Below are 20908 nucleotides of genomic sequence, written 5' to 3'. Positions count from 1 at the left end.
TCTTCTTAAAAATGGGAAGAGTCCACAGCTGCATTCATTACTTTTGGGAAAACAATACCCAAGCTATAGATTCCACTGAGCACAATGCCCCCAAGGAGCCAAGTACCGCAGGCTCCCAAATCGCACGATCTTACCCCAAGGAAAAACACCGCCACCTACCCCCGAAGGGGAAAATGGAATACCCAAAGGAGATCCAAAGGACCGTCAGACTAGGGTAAGAAACTCCAAAAACAAAGCGAAACAAAGGTTGTTACAGGACAACCACCCAGAGAAAGAACTCTCTATAAAATCCATCTCCCAGAGAGACACTCCCAACCTATGAGAGAGAGATTGCGAGGAAAAACAAAATCCATCCACAGATCCCCTGGAACAACACCACAAAGCTTATGGCGCTCCAAGGAAGCCACAAGCTCCCCACTGAACCCTAGTCTAGCATATACAACCACTAAAACTAGCCACATATAGGTAGGAAAACCATATCAGGACCGAAGAAAAAACACAGAGCTCACCGACAGGATGGAAAAAACCAACTGTCCCAGCAGAAAAAGAGCGCGCTCTGTGAAACACAGAAACACAACTGACAGAACTTGCGAGTTCCAGCTCCCGGGCAGCAAAGCTGACCCCAAGTCATCATGGGACCCCATTCCACAGAGTGCCGAAACATCAACGGTGACTCCCAACCAGGAAAGTCCAGACCCCGGAAGATAACCAACACCAGCAGCAATACAACCAATGGAAGAAGAAACACTGTTGAACCCCCCACCAGGGAGGATAACAGGGACAACAAAAAGAACATGGTCAGACCCAAGAGAGCAGACAGACCCAGACCTCCCTTCCAAGAAACGGACCCAACCCAAAAAAGGTCTGGAAACGTCCGCCTCAAGAGAGAGTGGAGGTCCTAAGAGGAAACTACCCATTGGAGAACCACTCTGACCAAATACTATCAGCCGACAAGCTACCACAAATCCATGACAGAAATATAAAGCTTGCGAATACACATTCCAAGTGCAAGAAGCTGCCACTGGTGTCCATCTGCTAGGCAGCGAAGCCAACCATCAGGCTACTACAGCTGGCTCTATCTGCTCGGGTTACGAAACCCATACACCGTCCCCGACTCTAAGAAGGAACAATCCCAAAAGGGAAGATAGGGCACAGAGCTACCAGGATACTCTAGTATCAGAGCCAGCCCCTGACATCCCACACGCAAGAAGGGGAGAAAAAAATCCTAGTACGAGAAGATAAGGACCCACAGGGTCTCCATAGAAAGTTTATAATTCCAAATCCTCCCCAAAAAGACAAAAGTCAAGGAGACCACTTCCCCAGCCGTAGGCAAGCCGAAGAGACCAAAGAGAATGGTAAAATAATACCATTGAGTAATAACCCAACGGTCATTACTACCAGCTCAGTTGAGACAAACAAACAAACAAACAAACAATCTCGAGCCCCCTTAACTGCAAAAGTTGCCACTGGCGACATCGAAGATCCACCTGAAAGGCAGCAAACTAACCTTCAGGCAGATAATAAATCTCCCATGAGAGTTAAAAACTAACTCCCCGAAGGGACAAGCAGATGTTCTAAACCCTAAAGTTTGAAACTGAACCGCCCAGGAGTGCAGCGACCCAGACCCCAAAGTCTCAGGCAAGAGACATGGCTCTAAGCCAGATCCCCTGAAAACCGGGGACAGGCCGTACATCCTGAGGAACCACCAAGTTGCCTCATACGGGGAAGGGCGCACTAGGTAGAGTCTACCAAACTCCGATGTCCTTGACATTGGGCACTCGCAAGAGACTCAGATCAAGATCCTAAAAAGACATCTAAGACAGGCCTCTAAGATGGCAATCTGCATCCATAGGTGGATCTGAACCCTGGACCCTCCGCTTGCAACCCCAGAAACCAAGAGTTCCTAGAGGTTTGAGTGCAACACTCCAAGTCCAGGGACCCCGGAGTTTACCCGGGACAGGGTTCCATATAACTGAGAACATACCACAATAGCTGGATTCAAAACACAACCTTAGCCATGTGGGTAACTAAGCGACCCACTAGGCTCTTAGTTGGAGAGCCAAAGATCATCACAGGATCAGCCTCCCAGAAATCCTGTACCAGAAATAACACGGGCAACTTCAAAATTCCCGCTGAGAAGCGGATCAGAGGCGGTTGCTGGGGAAATAAAGGGAAGAAACCCAACCCTTGCGCTCCATCTTATGAGAGCATGCGATATACTGAAAAAAGGAGACACACCCGAACTCCCGGAATCAGATGACCAGACCACTCAAGAAGGGAAAGTCCTAGCAACCTCGAGGGGTGCCTGCGACTAGGCCACAAGGAAAACAGACACCTGGAAAATACCAAGATTGAAAAATAGTCATCCAAACTGGTACCCCAACTCCAGCGGTCATCCGAACCTCCAAACCCTTGGGAATGGAGAACTGCGGTTCCGAGGCCAAACCACCAGAACCCACAAGGAATAATAGACTGATCCCCACAGAAGGAACGGCAAAGGACCTATAAAATCCCTCCGATACTCCGTTCATCGAGGACGAGGAGCAAGTTAACGTATAATAAAAGAAAACACCCCCTCAAGTAATGGATAAATAACATAAAACAAACACTCCAAAGTAAATGACTCAACACCCAACAGGATAACCAGCACACCGCTACCACGTGGGTGACATGAACCCCAAGGAACAGCAGCTAGCACCCAACCGAACGAACCCAACAGGACCAGCCTGTACCTAGTGTCCCAACCGGCAAGCTGCGTAAATTTTTCCTCGTAGGGGAAAAAAACAGAAAACAGACAGTCCCCCCTGTTCAATAAACCCCCTCAGGAGATATTAACCCTTGATTCCATAAGATAAAAGGAATCCCACTGGGACCCTGACTTCTTTCTTTAACATTACATTCACATATTGAAATAAAATGAAACTATCTTACTGGAATCTACGCCATGTAACAGGAACACGGCCCTTCAAGTGTGACAGAAAGTAGCCTCACTTCGGACATGGACTTGAGTGAATAAAGGCAGGCAGCGAAACTCGTCAACGTGGATTGCCCAGGAGTTGTTAATATGAGTCAGGATGGTTTCGCAGAAAGACTCTCCCTGCATCTCCGGACTCTAACTTTCACCCATGCTCTCACTGAGAGGCTGACAGGATTACTTAAAACTCCAGTCCCATTTCGAAGAGTACTACCCTCCATGAGAGACTATCTTCAATCTTCTGAAACTTCTCTGCCAACCTCCTGAGACGAAAGGCAAAGAATGACTGGGGGATGAGGGAAGTGGGGGAGGTATTTAAGCCTTTGGCTGAGGTGTCTTTGCCTTCTCCTGGTGGCCAGGTTCTGAATTCCCAAAAGTAATGAATGCAGCTGTGGACTCTACCTGTTTAAGAAGAAAATTTCTATTGCACAGTGCACGATATGCTTGCATGAAATGATTTTGTAGAACATGTTTAGAAAATTTGGCACAAAGTAGAAAAAAAAATACCCATATGCAATACAAAGCATGCGATCAAGCAGCAAGTAATACAATGCTGTAACTTGAAATGGAATAATGAGTCAGATATAGGAACCAAATGCAGAAATTATTAACTCACCATTTAATTATAATTCCACAGATTGTGAAGGCAAATGGGAAAGAGAAAAATGAGTGCAGATAATTAGAATATTCATGTTAACAGAACATAAAAAAACGTATGAGTTTGTCTGATAACCGACGTGTTTTAGAGCTAGGTTTGTACCCAAAGCATTTGTCTTGTATAGAAAAAAACAAACCTGAGCAGTTACTCTTTATAATATAGAAAAATAACTAATGCAATTAATGTTCACGGATATGATCAGGGGAGTCAGTGCCTGTTTCTATTATTGTGGTTTTATTTACACATCCTGCCAAGGTAACATAAGGTCAGGGGAGCAAATAAACACACAGTGAAACATCTACTTTATTCAACTTTAAACCAATTCCTACAGTGACTGTCCTCTAGGCTAATGCCCTCAATCTCCGGTGTCTGAGAACTCCTAAATGTCCAGAATTTTACCTCTGAGTACAGTTGGCTCATCGCACTAACTGACCCTCAGATTACAAACTGAGTGAGCTCCTTAAAGGAACATTATACTGTTTTTCCCCTATAATACATTTAAAATGATTTGCCAGTTGGGGTGTATTAACAAATATGTATTGTTAACAAATAGTTCCTATACCTTGAATCTGTCACTGGAAACAGTTGATTTTGCCTTTTGAAACCACCATTTTTACTGAATCTTTTAATAATACAGTGTTGGCTATATAAACGTTAAACAAGAGGTGGCAAAAGAAATCAACCCCCAGTGGGGAGAGAAAAAAAATTTGAGAGGGGGAATGAGAGAGAGACAGAGAAAAAGAGAGAGTGAGTGAGTGTGTGTGTGTGTGTGTGTGTGTGTGTGAGTGTGTGTGAGAGAGAGAGAGAGAGAGAGAGAGAGAGAGAGAGAGAGAGAGAGAGAGAGAGAGAAAGAAAATGAGAGAGAGAGAGAAAGAGAAAGTGAAAGTGAGAGAGAGAGAGAGAGAGAGAGAGAGAGAAAGTGAGAGAGAGAAAGTGAAAGTGAGAGAGAGAGAGAGAGAGAGAGAGAGAGAGAGTGTGAGAGGGGGAGAGTGAGAGTGAGAAAAAAAGAAAGAAAGAAAGTGAGTTAGAGAGCGAGAGATTGAGGGGGATAGCGAGAGAGAGAGCACATTTCATATGAATACAATGAACTCTTATCAGCTGTTTGCCCGAAGTACATTGTTCCATTAAAGGGACAGTCAACACTAAAATTGTTATTGCTTTAAAAGACAGATAATGCCTTTACTACCCATTCCCCATCTTTGCACAACCAACATTGTTATATTAATATAAGTAATAACTTTTAAATCTCTAAATTTCTGCCTGTTTCTAAGCCACTATAGAAAGCCTCTTATCACATGTTTTTTATATGCTTTTCATAACAGGAGACTGCTAGTTCATGTGGACCATATAGATAACATTGTGTTCACGCCCATAGAGTTATTAAGGAGTCAGCACAACACAGCACTAATTGGCTAAAATGCAAGTCAATAGATAGTAAATAAAAAGTAATGTGATCAGGGGGCTATCAGAAGATGCTTAGATACAAGGTAATCACAGAGGTAAAAAGTATATTAAAGGGACAGTCCACACCAGATTTTTTGTTGTTTAAATAGATAGATAATCCCTTAATACCCCATTCCCCAGTTTTGCATAACCAAAACAGTTATAATAATACACGTTTTACCTCTGTAATTACCTTGTTTCTAAGCCTCTGTAAACTGCCCCCTTATTTTAGTTCTTTTGACAGACTTGAATTTTAGCCAATCAGTGCTCATTCCAGGGTAACTTCACGTGCGTGACCTCAATGTTCTCTCTATGAGACACATGAACTAATGCCCTCTAGTGATGAAAAACTCTCAAAATGCTTTTAAGATTAGAGGCGGCCTTCAAGGTCTAAGAAATTAGCATATGAACCTCTTAGGTTTAGCTTTCAACTAAGAATAACAAGAGAACAAAGCAAAATTGGTGATAAAACATAATTTATGTAAGAATAAGAATTTACCTGATAAATTAATTTCTTTCATATTGGCAAGTGTCCATGAGCTAGTGACATATGGGATATACAATCCTACCAGGAGGGGCAAAGTTTCCCAAACCTCAAAATGCCTATAAATACCCCCCCCCACCACACCCACAATTCAGTTTAACGAATAGCCAAGTAGTGGGGTGATAAGAAAGGAGTAAAAAGCATCAACAAAGGAATTTGGAATAATTGTGCTTTATACAAAAAAAATTGTTGTTTAGATGAGATGCCATCAGATCTATTTCTGGAAGACCCCACATCTGAACAACTTGAGAAAACACCTCTGGGTGGAGAGACCACTCCCCTGGATGTAAAGTCTGACGACGGAGGTAATCCGCTTCCCAATTGTCTACACCTGGGATATGAACCGCAGAAATTAGACAGGAGCTGGATTCCGCCCAAGCAAGTATCCGAGATACTTCTTTCATAGCTTGAGGACTGTGAGTCCCACCCCGATGATTGACATAAGCCACAGTTGTGATATTGTCTGTCTGAAAACAAATGAAAGGTTCTCTCTTAAACAGAGGCCAAAACTGAAGAGCCCTGAGAATTGCACGTTCCAAAATATTTATTGGTAATCTCGCCTCTTGAGATTTCCAAACCCCTTGCGCTGTCAGAGATCCCCAAACAGCCCCCCAACCTGAAAGACTTGCAACTGTTGTGATTACAATTCAGGTTGGACGAACGAAAGAGGCCCCTAGAATCATACAATGGTGATCTAACCACCAAGTCAGAGAGAGTTGAACACTGGGATTTAAAGATATTAATTGTGATATCCTTGTATAATCCCTGCACCATTGGTTCAGCATACAAAGCTGGAGAGGTCTCGTATGAAAACGAGCAAAGGGGATCGCGTCCGATGCTACAGTCATGAGACCTAAAACTTCCATGCACATAGCTACTAAAGGGAATGACTGAGACTGAAGGTTCCGACAAGCTGAAACCAATTTTAATCGTCTCTTGTCTGTTAGGGACAGAGTCATGGACACTGAATCTACCTGGAAACATAAAAAGGTTACCCTTGTCTGAGGAATCAAAAAACTTTTTGGTAAATTGATCCTCCAACCATGTCTTTGAAGAAACAACACTAGTTGATTCGTGTGAGATTCTGCAGAACGTACCAAGATATCGTCCAAATAAGGAAACACCGCAATACCCCGCTCTCTGATTACATTATAGCTTTTATTTTAGTACTGGCAGAGTTTCTGCCAATACTTAAGATGGCGGGGACAATTGTGAGGTGGGGGAGGGAAGAGAGCTGTTTGGGAGGGATCAGGGGGTCTCATGTTTCAGGTTTGAGGCTGAGCTCTACACTAAAGCTAAAATTAACCCTGCAAGCTCCCTACAAGCTACATAATTAACCCCTTCACTGCTAGCCATAATACACGTGTGAAATGCAGCGGCATTTGGCGGCCTTCTAATTACCAAAAAGCAACGCCAAAGCCATATATGGCTGCTATTTCTGAACAAAGGGGATCCCAGAGAAGCATTTACAACCATTTGTGCCATAATTGCACAAGCTGTTTGTAAATGATTTCAGTGAGAAACCTAAAATTGTGTAAAATTTAACGTTTTTTTTTAATTTGATCACATTTGGCAGTGAAATGGTGGCATGAAATATACCAAAATTGGCCTAGATCAATACTTGGGGTTGTCTACTACACTACACTAAAGCTAAAATTAACCCTAAAAGCTCCCTACAAGCTACATAATTAACCCCTTCACTGCTAGCAATAATACACGTGTGAAATGCAGCGGCATTTGGCGGCCTTCTAATTACCAAAAAGCAACGCCAAAGCCATATATGGCTGCTATTTCTGAACAAAGGGGATCCCAGAGAAGCATTTACAACCATTTGTGCCATAATTGCACAAGCTGTTTGTAAATGATTTCAGTGAGAAACCTAAAATTGTGAAAAATTTAACGTTTTTTTTTAATTTGATCGCATTTGGCGGTGAAATGGTGGCATGAAATATACCAAAATTGGCCTAGATCAATACTTGGGGTTGTCTACTACACTACACTAAAGCTAAAATTATCCTTAAAAGCTCCCTACATGCTCCATAATTAACCCCTTCACTGCTGGGCATAATACACGTGTAGTGCGCAGTGGCATTTAGCAGCCTTCTAATTACTAAAAAGCAACGCCAAAGCCATATATGTCTGCTATTTCTGAACAAAGGGGATCCCAGAGAAGAATTTACAACCATTTAAGCCATAATTGCACAAGCTGTTTGTAAATCATTTCAGTGAGAAACCAAAAGTATTAGTATTTAATCGCATTTGGCGGTGAAATGGTGGCATGAAATATACCAAAATGGGCCTAGATGAATACTTTGGGATGTCTACTAAAAAAAAATATATACATGTCAATGGATATTCAGAGATTCCTGAAAGATATTAGTGTTCTAATGTAACTAGCGCTAATTTTGAAAAATAATGGTTTGGAAATAGCAAAGTGCTACTTGTACTTATTGCCCTATAACTTACAAAAACTTACTATGTTTACACAGTTTCTCTATAGACAATACTAGAGTACCGAATCTATCAGTATAGGTGGTGATGATACAGACAAAAGCAGCTATTTCAAAAGGTGAAATAAAAGTAATGTAGCTATTTGCAAACAGTTTAATACACCCCAGCTGGTAAAATTGATAATTGGGAACAAATTAAATGGGAGAAAATGTAGGGTACACTGTCCCTTTAATGCTTTGGAGATGATAATCAAATCACAAGGAACTGAAAAGTCAAAACTAACCTTTCATTGATCCAATTTATTTCTATTGTCAAATTTGATTTGTTTTCTTATTATTTGCTAAAGAATAAACCTAGATGAGCATTGCACTCTATGGCAGCAGTGCTTGCAACATTGTATAACATTGCTTCAAATATGCACACTCCTGAGGTCCTATGAGCCTACCAAGGTTTATTCTTTAAGAAAGGATACCAAGAGAATGAAGCAAATGTAATAATAGAAGTAAATTGGAAAGTTGTATTAAATTACATGCCCTTCTAAAGCATGACAGTTTCATTTTGGATGTCACTTTTTGATAATAATTTGCAGTCTATTTTTCTTATACCTACACATTCATATTGATACCCCTAGAGAACGCTGGACTTGAAGGGACATGAAGTCAAAATCAAATTTTAATTATTTCAACAGTGTTTAATTTTAAAACCTTTTAATTTACTTCTATTATAAGACTGACATCTCTCTTATTTGTTGAAACTTTGCTCCTTTCCATGAGAGCAAACTGAGATAGGTTCAGGAGCATACATGTTTCTTGTAAAATTGTTACCAATATTGTTGCAAATACTACCACGCTCCTGAGCCTCTCAACAAAGGATTCCAGTGCACGCTCCTGAGCATACCTCAACAAAGGATTCCAGTGCATACTCTTGAGCCTTCCTCAACAAAGGATTCCAGTGCATACTCTTGAGCCTTCCTCAACAAAGGATTCCAGTGCACGCTCCTGAGAATCCCTCAAAGGATTCCAGTGCAAGCTCCTGAGAATACTTCAACAAAGGATTTCAAGAGGAATAGATAAATGTTATAATATAAGTGAATTGAATCACTTGAATGACTTCTATGTGCCATTCAAATATTCTGATCCCTGAAATCAGATGTCATATTTACGGTTTCCATTAACATTGAGATTTACACAAACACTTCTGCATGTTGCTTGGCAATAGGAAGACGATAAGAGGAGACTCACCCTTCTTTACCAATCTCTCCAACTTTCAAGGCTTCTCCAAGTGGTTCTTTCCCCAGTTTGGTCAGGTTCATTTTGGTCTCCAGAGTCATAAGAAAAGACCCATTATAGGAAATTTCCAAATCCGTCCAGAGACCTGGAGACAGATTAAATGTATATTAAAAAATAGCCTTTTCAAATCATTGGATATAATGAGATCACCATAAATACAATGCTTTCAGGTATATTTTTAAGAATAAAAAAAAAAATTTAAATTGTGTCTTTCAGTAATTTAGCACAATATGAAAGAGAACATCACAATTCACGTGCACGTGTGAGAAACTAACAAACACAGATGTTCATGACAGATAAGGGCCATAGTCTGCCCATATTGCCTGGGTATGTTCAATTCAGGATACATTTAAACGAATGATGAAAATGCCGCAGTCTGCAGCACCAGATATATTAGTAAAAAAGTGTAACACCTGCATTTGTACAGATATTTGTGTATTGCACTTTTGTACCTATACATCAGCACATCCCTGATAGTAAATAAGTGTAACACATGCATTTGCACAGATATTTATGTGTTACACATTGTACCTATATATCGGCACATCCCTGATAGTCAATAAGTGTAACACATGCATTTGCACAGATATTTATGTGTTACACATTGTACCTATATATCGGCACATCCCTGATAGTAAATAAGTGTAACACACATGCATTTGCACAGATATTTATGTGTTACACATTGTACCTATATATCGGCATATCCCTGATAGTAAATAAGTGTAACACACATGCATTTGTACAGATATTTATGTGTTACACATTGTACCTATATATCGGCACATCCCTGATAGTCAATAAGTGTAACACACATGCATTTGTACAGATATTTATGTGTTACACATTGTACCTATATATCGGCACATCCCTGATAGTAAATAAGTGTAACCCACCTGCAATTGCACAGATATTTATGTGTTACACATTGTACCTATATATCGGCACATCCCTGATAGTAAATAAGTGTAACACATGCATTTGCACAGATATTTATGTGTTACACATTGTACCTATATATCAGCACATCCCTGATAGTAAATAAGTGTAACACACATGCATTTGCACAGATATTTATGTGTTACACATTGTACCTATATATCAGCACATCCCTGATAGTAAATAAGTGTAACACACATGCATTTGCACAGATATTTATGTGTTACACATTGTACCTATATATCAGCACATCCCTGATAGTAAATAAGTGTAACACACATGCATTTGTACAGATATTTATGTGTTACACATTGTACCTATATATCAGCACATCCCTGATAGTAAATAAGTGTAACACACATGCATTTGTACAGATATTTATGTGTTACACATTGTACCTATATATCAGCACATCCCTGATAGTAAATAAGTGTAACACACATGCATTTGCACAGATATTTATGTGTTACACATTGTACCTATATATCGGCACATCCCTGATAGTAAATAAGTGTAACACACATGCATTTGCACAGATATTTATGTGTTACACATTGTACCTATATATCAGCACATCCCTGATAGTAAATAAGTGTAACACACATGCATTTGTACAGATATTTATGTGTTACACGTTGTACCTATATATCAGCACATCCCTGATAGTAAATAAGTGTAACACACATGCATTTGCACAGATATTTATGTGTTACACATTGTACCTATATATCAGCACATCCCTGATAGTAAATAAGTGTAACACACATGCATTTGTACAGATAATTATGTGTTACACATTGTACCTATATATCAGCACATCCCTGATAGTAAATAAGTGTAACACATGCATTTGCACAGATATTTATGTGTTACACATTGTACCTATATATCAGCACATCCCTGATAGTAAATAAGTGTAACACACATGCATTTGTACAGATATTTATGTGTTACACATTGTACCTATATATCAGCACATCCCTGATAGTAAACAAGTGTAACCCACATGCATTTGTACAGATATTTATGTGTTACACATTGTACCTATATATCAGCACATCCCTGATAGTAAATAAGTGTAACACACATGCATTTGCACAGATATTTATGTGTTACACATTGTACCTATATATCGGCACATCCCTGATAGTAAATAAGTGTAACACACCTGCAATTGCACAGATATTTATGTGTTACACATTGTACCTATACATCGGCACATCCCTGATAGTAAATAAGTGTAACACACATGCATTTGAACAGATATTTATGTGTTACACGTTGTACCTATATATCGGCACATCCCTGATAGTAAATAAGTGTAACACACATGCATTTGCACAGATATTTATGTGTTACACATTGTACCTATATATCAGCACATCCCTGATAGTAAATAAGTGTAACACACATGCATTTGCACAGATATTTATGTGTTACACATTGTACCTATATATCGGCACATCCCTGATAGTAAATAAGTGTAACACATGCATTTGCACAGATATTTATGTGTTACACGTTGTACCTATATATCGGCACATCCCTGATAGTAAATAAGTGTAACCCACCTGCAATTGCACAGATATTTATGTGTTACACATTGTACCTATATATCGGCACATCCCTGATAGTAAATAAGTGTAACACACATGCATTTGTACAGATATTTGTGTATTGCACTTTTGTACCTATACATCAGCACATCCCTGATAGTAAATAAGTGTAACCCACCTGCAATTGCACAGATATTTATGTGTTACACATTGTACCTATATATCGGCACATCCCTGATAGTAAATAAGTGTAACACACATGCATTTGCACAGATATTTATGTGTTACACATTGTACCTATATATCAGCATATCCCTGATAGTAAATAAGTGTAACACATGCATTTGCACAGATATTTATGTGTTACACATTGTACCTATATATCAGCACATCCCTGATAGTAAATAAGTGTAACACACATGCATTTGTACAGATATTTATGTGTTACACATTGTACCTATATATCGGCACATCCCTGATAGTAAATAAGTGTAACACATGCATTTGCACAGCTATTTATGTGTTACACATTGTACCAATATATCAGCACATCCCTGATAGTAAATAAGTGTAACACATGCATTTGCACAGATATTTATGTGTTACACATTGTACCTATATATCGGCACATCCCTGATAGTAAATAAGTGTAACACACATGCATTTGCACAGATATTTATGTGTTACACATTGTACCAATATATCAGCACATCCCTGATAGTAAATAAGTGTAACACATGCATTTGCACAGATATTTATGTGTTACACATTGTACCTATATATCGGCACATCCCTGATAGTAAATAAGTGTAACACACATGCATTTGTACAGATATTTGTGTATTGCACTTTTGTACCTATACATCAGCACATCCCTGATAGTAAATAAGTGTAACCCACCTGCAATTGCACAGATATTTATGTGTTACACATTGTACCTATATATCAGCACATCCCTGATAGTAAATAAGTGTAACACGCATGCATTTGCACAGATATTTATGTGTTACACATTGTACCAATATATCAGCACATCCCTGATAGTAAATAAGTGTAACACATGCATTTGCACAGATATTTATGTGTTACACATTGTACCTATATATCGGCACATCCCTGATAGTAAATAAGTGTAACACACATGCATTTGCACAGATATTTATGTGTTACACATTGTACCTATATATCGGCATATCCCTGATAGTAAATAAGTGTAACACACATGCATTTGCACAGATATTTATGTGTTACACATTGTACCTATATATCGGCACATCCCTGATAGTAAATAAGTGTAACACATGCATTTGCACAGATATTTATGTGTTACACATTGTACCTATATATCGGCACATCCCTGATAGTAAATAAGTGTAACACATGCATTTGCACAGATATTTATGTGTTACACGTTGTACCTATATATCAGCACATCCCTGATAGTAAATAAGTGTAACACACATGCATTTGCACAGATATTTATGTGTTACACATTGTACCAATATATCAGCACATCCCTGATAGTAAATAAGTGTAACACACCTGCATTTGTACAGATATTTATGTGTTACACGTTGTACCTATATATCAGCACATCCCTGATAGTAAATAAGTGTAACACACATGCATTTGCACAGATATTTATGTGTTACACATTGTACCTATATATCAGCACATCCCTGATAGTAAATAAGTGTAACACATGCATTTGCACAGATATTTATGTGTTACACGTTGTACCTATATATCGGCACATCCCTGATAGTAAATAAGTGTAACACACATGCATTTGCACAGATATTTATGTGTTACACGTTGTACCTATATATCGGCACATCCCTGATAGTAAATAAGTGTAACACACATGCATTTGCACAGATATTTATGTGTTACACATTGTACCTATATATCAGCACATCCCTGATAGTAAATAAGTGTAACACACATGCAATTGCACAGATATTTATGTGTTACACATTGTACCTATATATCAGCACATCCCTGATAGTAAATAAGTGTAACCCACATGCATTTGCACAGATATTTATGTGTTACACATTGTACCTATATATCGGCACATCCCTGATAGTAAATAAGTGTAACACACATGCATTTGCACAGATATTTATGTGTTACACATTGTACCTATATATCAGCACATCCCTGATAGTCAATAAGTGTAACACATGCATTTGCACAGATATTTATGTGTTACACATTGTACCTATATATCGGCACATCCCCGATAGTCAATAAGTGTAACACATGCATTTGCACAGATATTTATGTGTTACACATTGTACCTATATATCGGCACATCCCCGATAGTAAATAAGTGTAACACACATGCATTTGCACAGATATTTATGTGTTACACATTGTACCTATATATCGGCACATCCCTGATAGTAAATAAGTGTAACACACATGCATTTGCACAGATATTTATGTGTTACACATTGTACCTATATATCGGCACATCCCTGATAGTAAATAAGTGTAACACATGCATTTGCACAGATATTTATGTGTTACACATTGTACCTATATATCGGCACATCCCCGATAGTAAATAAGTGTAACACACATGCATTTGCACAGATATTTATGTGTTACACATTGTACCTATATATCAGCACATCCCTGATAGTAAATAAGTGTAACACACATGCATTTGCACAGATATTTATGTGTTACACATTGTACCTATATATCAGCACATCCCTGATAGTAAATAAGTGTAACACACATGCATTTGCACAGATATTTATGTGTTACACATTGTACCTATATATCGGCACATCCCTGATAGTAAATAAGTGTAACACACCTGCATTTGCACAGATATTCATGTGTTACATTTTTATTTACAATAAGGGATGTGCTGATATATTGATAGAAAGTGTAACACCTGCATTTGCACAGATATTTGTGTATTATTTCCTATAAAGTGTAAGTTTAGTCAGTTAAATAGTCTTTACCACCTCTAATGGAAGCTTATTTCATGAATCAACCATCGTGTGAACAAGAGCTTCTATAATTTCTAGTGTTACTCTTTTTTTTGTGGGGGAATTTTTTTTTTTATACTTACCGGATAAATGTATTTCTTTCCGGATATGGTTAGTCCACGGCTTGAGTAATTACTGTTGGGAATATCACTCCTGGCCAGCAGGAGGAGGCAAAGAGCACCACAGTTAAACTGCTAAGTATCACTCCCTTACACACAACCCCAAGTCATTCGACCAAAGGGAAATGGACAAAAAGGAACAAGGTGCGAAGGTGCCTGAGGTTATAGACAAAAGAACAACTGTCTTAAAATAAAGGGTGGGGCCGTGGACTTACCATATCCAGAAAGAAAGAAATTTATCAGGTAAGCATAAGTTTTGTTTTTCTTTCCTAAGATATGGTGAATCCACGGCTTGAGTAATTAATGTTAGGAACCAATACCCAAGCTAGAGGACACGGATAAATAGGGAGGGACAAGACAAGCAGTCCTAAACAGATGGAACCACCACTTGAAGAACCTTTCTCCCAAAAGAAGCCTCAGCCAAGGCAAAAATATCAAATTTGTAAAATTGGCAAAAAGTATGTAGAGAAGACAAAGTTGCAGCCTTGCAAATTTGTTCCACAGAAGCTTCATTTTTGAAAGCCCAAGAAGCGTAAACAGCTGTTGTGGAATGAGCCGCAATTCTCTCAGGAGTCTGCTGTCCAGCAGTCACATAAGCCAAACGAATTATAATTCGTAACCAAAAAGAAAGAGTAGTAGCAGTAGCTTTCTGACCTTTACGTTTCCCAGAGAAACAGACAAAGAAGGCAGAGGACTGGCCAAAATCCTTAGTCACCTGTAAGTAGAATTTAAGAGCATGTACAACATCCAAATTGTGTAACAAACGTTCTTTGGAAAAAGAAGGATTAGGACACAGAGAGGGAACAACAATTTCCTGATTGATATTTCTATTAGAAACAACCTTAGGAAGGAAACCTAACTTAGTACAAAGAATCGCCTTATCAGCATGAGAAATAAGATAAGGGGAATCACACTGCAGAGCTGAGAGTTCCGAGACTCTTCGAGCAGAAGCGATAGCAACAAGAAACAAAACCTTCCAAGATAACAACTTAATGTCTATGGAATGCAACGGCTCAAACAGAGCCAGCTGTAAAACTTTAAGAACAAGGATAAGGCTCCAAGGAGGACTTAACAGACTTAAAGACAGGTCTGATTTTGACCAAGGCCTGACAAAAAGATTGCACATCTGGCACATCCGCCAAACGTTTATGTAGTAAAACTGATAAAGCAGAAATATGACCCTTCAGGGTACTGACTGACCATCCCTTCTCCAGGCCTACCTGAAGAAAAGATAAAATTCTAGGAATTCTAATTCTACTCCAAGAGTAGCCCTTGGATTCACACCAATAAAGATATTTACGCCATATCTTATGGTAAATCTTTCTAGTAACAGGCTTGCGAGCCTGAATCATGGTCTCAATGACCGACTCAGAAAAAACACACTTAGACATAATTAAGCGTTCAATCTCCAAGCATTCAGCTTCAGAGAAACGAGATTTGGATGAAGGAAGGGACCCTGAATCAGAAGGTCCTTCCTCAGAGGTAGTCTCCAAAATGGGAGAGATGACATTTCCACTAGGTCTGCAAACCATATCCTGCGAGGCCACGCAGGGGCTATTAGAATCACTGACACCCTCTTCTGTTTGATACGAGCAATGACTCATGGAAGGAGAGCAAATGGCGGAAACAGGTATGCCAACCGAAAACCCGAGGAACCGCCAGAGCATCTATCAGAACGGCCTGCGGATCTCTTGACCTTGAACCGTACCTTGGAAGCTTGGCGTTCTGACTTCTGAGTAGTTCACCTACTCAAGAAGGGGGATGAGGGAGAAAAGTACAAGTATAAACCCCAACAAAATAATTAAGTAGATAAAAGAAAAGAAAACTGGTATCTCATGTCTGATTGTGATAAACGTTTTGCAGAGCAGCATGTCTTATATATAGGAACAAAATAGTCAAACTCAAACAAGGAACATATCTAAACATTGAGCTCAGCAGTTATTATCCAAGTTCGTACCATGTTATTTAAAGTGGACAGCTTGACATAAGGTTAGAATCCAACCGGCTCCTCCATAGGTTATAGTTCCAGCACATTATCTAGATGTATGGTTTGGCACTGTCACATAATTCTGTGATATATTTACAACTAGATTATAAACTGTATAGATATTTGGAAAGTCACAGGAACTGCAACACATTTTAGATGATCAACTCTATATCAAACCGGTGTAACTGAAGTTGAGCCCATATCATAACGTGAAAATAAATTGGCTTTAGGGTGGCGTAGCACAGATACTCCTTGTTCAGCCACATAGTATGTAGACTAAAAATATAATATAGCAGGTATCATGCTCGATATAGCAATTTTCAAAAATACCATAGGAAATTCAGAAATGTCATAAATAAAATTTGACATCGCTAATGAAGGCTGTTCCGGTCCTTAAGTACTTACAGTTGCAGCGTTTTCTAGTTAGTGTTATCAGGGGCTGATGGAGAAATAGTGAGTTTATATACTTAAAAGGGACATAATACTCATATGCTAAATCACTTGAAAATGATGCAGCATAACTGTAAAAAGCTGACCGGAAAATATCACCTGAGCATCTCTGTGTAAAAAAGGAAGATATTTTACCTCACAATCTCCTCAGCTCAGCAGAGTAAGTTCTGTGTAAAAAGTTCTACTCAGCTGCTGCTCCCAGCTGCAGGTAAAAAAAAATAAAAAAAATTAAGAAATGACCAGCAGCCAATCAGCATCAGCAGTGCTGAGGTCATGAACTCTTTTACTGTGATCTCATGAAATTTGACTTAACTCTCATGAAATTTCATTGTAAACTTCCCTAAACTGAATAGGGAAATAACATGAGAGCGCACAAGCCTCATCCTTTCAGCTGTCCCGGGACAGACATACTAATATGCTGCTTAGAAATCCTTTACAATGGGATGTGGCTACTGAGGAACTTTTGAGGTAAAATTTTTTACATAGAGATGTTCAGGTGATATTTTCTAGTCAGCTTTTTACAGCTATGTTGCATTACTTTCAAGTGTTTAAACATTTGGGTATTATGGCCCTTTAAGAGGGCAGCGTAGTAGGCATACTTTAAGCTCACTGCACACAAAGTGATACTCAGACTGGTGTATCAATTAAATAAACAAGAGAGGAAAACTGGAATCACACTGTTAAACAGCAATAGACATTTTGCAGGTGAATATGTGCTGTACACAGTATCATAATAGATCAACCCAAACAGTGAACACTTCCCCAACATTTAGTTCAGCAGGTGTTGTCCATGACCTTAAAATATTATGTATGATGAATAGCATAACACAGAACTATGATCTAACCAACCCCTCCACATGTTATTGAGAGCCCACCAAACTCGGAACAAGATAAATATGAGCAACAAGAAGGGCAAAAATATAGCAATTGTAACAGGTAGAGAACTCTTAAATCTGACAGAGCAGGAAATAAAGTGGGTTGTGTAGCAAGCCTTACTTAAAACGATCATACAACATAGATCATAATCGTAAACCGAGCTGTGTTTATTGTCCAGGGTTCAAGCCAGTTGGTCGGGTCCGCAGAAATGAACCGGCTAAGGTAGGATCTATACATTCTAGCCCACACTCTCTCTGAATAAAGCAAGCGGTTCGTAGTATGGGTCTGGGAACCATTTTAGTTGGCATGCAGATCGACAGCCGCATGATTTCTGCGTGCCTGCAACCCACAGCCCTCTCTCTCCGAATATCATGTCTCTGCGTACACGCCGGGCAGCTGTTGGCCCACTGAACGATCCTGCAGGTTTGAAATCCATGGCCGCCGGAACTGTGAAGGTTGTTGGCCGGGACCATTTAGGAATCTGTAAGCCCCTCTCAGGTTCTAACTTCTGTAAGAGACAAATATCACCAAGTGATCTTGCAGAGCCTCCATTGTTCTATCTCTCCTTGCAAGTTTTGGTTCAATGTAGGCATCATCAATGCGAGGTGGTACTCCGCCATAGCTTGATTCAAGCTGTGTGTCTTCTGGCCCCATAGTGTTACTAGAGAGGGGATGTTTTGTCGATTGCTGACATCGGAAGGTTTTATTAGGAGGTAGACAAATATCCCTCATGTGCTGGATTAAGGATCCTCTAGTCGGCTTGTCACCGGGAGATGCCAAGTCCGCAGCCTCGGTCTGCATGCAAGTGGAGAGTGAGGTTTGTGCTATCAGGCAGACAGACGAAACTCTAGGAATATCAGTTGCTTGCAACGCTCTCACTTCTCGAAGAAGTTCCCCCATAGTTGCTGCCAGGGAGTCGAACAATGGTGCAAAAGCCTCCACGAGACACGAGGCGATATGCTCCATCTTGTGTGAGCACGGTGGAAAAGCCTACAGGCTTAATTTTATTTTTATGTCTTCTCAGTAGCCAGGAGATGAAACTGGTAGTTTCCCGGGCACACTTATTGCCAAGGGAGGTCTGGATGGCTTAGGATTTGGCCACAAATCCTTTATTTGCAGATATCAGTCACGGAGCAATGTGGTTCAGTGGCCATCTTGGTGAGCCGCCCACGGGAAGTCCTAGATCATGCAATTTTAAGCAACTTTCTCATTTTCTCCTATTATCATTTTTTCTTTGTTCTCTTGGTATCTTTATTTGAAAAGCAGGTATGTAAGCTTAGAAGCTGGCCCATTTTTGGTTCGACACCCTGGGTAGAACTTGCTGATTGGTGGCTACATTTAGCAGCCAATCAGCAAGCACTACCCAGGCACTGAACCAAAGATGGGCCAGCTCGTAAGGTTACATTCCTTCTTTTTAAATAATGATACCAAGATAACATAAAAATTGATCATCGGAGTAAATTAGAAAGTTGCTTACAATTGCCTGCTCTATCTGAATCATGAAAGAAATAAAATGTGTTTCATATCCCTTTAAAGACACAGCCTTTCAAGGGGGAGTAATTTTCAGCAGTAAATTACATTAAAAGCAGGAATAATAATAACACTAAAATGAAAGCATATTACAGGTACATAGTTTGTTTTCACTCTTACAATTTCAGTAGTGCATCCTCAGAATAATATTACAGATGAGATACTATAAAGCAGTATAAAAAGGGCTGTTTCAGGCATTTGATGCAGAGATCATGCACAGTGCTGATATGCAAGTATGCTCAGAGGAGTGTACACCTACCAATGCCAGTGCCGCTAATATAATGTTACACATAAGACTAAGGCATTTTACATTACAAAGTGTCTCAGCATAATATTGATTTTCATTACATACATTTTATGATTCATTTAATTATGAGTGCCAAGTACATTTAAAAGGACATTAAAGTCAAAATGAAACATGATTTAGATACAGCATGCAGATTTTTCAATGTATTTTGGTCTCGGAGTATCCTTTGTTAAAAAGCATACCTAGTAGTCTCAGGAGCAGCAATGCACTCCTGCGAGTTTGTGATTATGGGCTATGCACATATGCCTATTGTCATTGGCTCACCAGCTCTGAAGCCGATTTTAAACATGTGTTTAATTCATTTGCAGGGGGCTAAACAAATAATTATATTCAAGCAATAGAGCAATATTAAAATACCCTCACATATTACAACATTTTCTTTTATCACTTAAACATCCATATGGCTGTATTTGTATTTTTATTTGCATTGCTCTGTCTCTGTATACAAGGCCTAACACTTCTATAATTAAAGAGGCTGCACCAGCTATGTTTTAGACTGTTTGCAAAAGAATATTTCCAGCCTTATCCGGTCTGTGCAGAACGAAGACCGAAATACTGAGTACTTTCCTTATTTACCCGGTAAAGATCCAAATAAGCAGATAACAGAAAAATATGCATAAAACACTCATTACACATCCTGCATTCTGAACCCCTTCCAGCCAGCTCAGAGGAATAATCTGTTTGTCGACCAAAGGTTAAAACCATTCCCATGGCAGCAGAAAAATGTATTTATTTTAACATCTAAGCCTATTACACTATTAGGATGTTTAGCAGAAT

At 39.2% G+C, this 20908-nt stretch overlaps 1 protein-coding gene across 1 annotated transcript in view; it reads right to left on the bottom strand.

The window, feature by feature from the left end:
• TEX2 (testis expressed 2) overlaps positions 1-20908 on the bottom strand; it is a 487045-nt gene that overhangs the window by 117669 nt on the left and 348468 nt on the right. The window contains exon 8 of the mRNA XM_053708096.1: positions 9312-9444. Coding sequence (XP_053564071.1) covers positions 9312-9444 — 133 coding nt within the window. The remainder of the gene's footprint in view (positions 1-9311; positions 9445-20908) is intronic.

The sequence above is a fragment of the Bombina bombina genome, chromosome 1 (genome assembly GCF_027579735.1).
Source record: "Bombina bombina isolate aBomBom1 chromosome 1, aBomBom1.pri, whole genome shotgun sequence".
Lineage (NCBI taxonomy): Eukaryota > Metazoa > Chordata > Amphibia > Anura > Bombinatoridae > Bombina > Bombina bombina.
The sequence above is the reverse complement of the archived record's forward strand: the minus strand, read 5'-3'. Positions and strand labels throughout refer to the sequence as shown.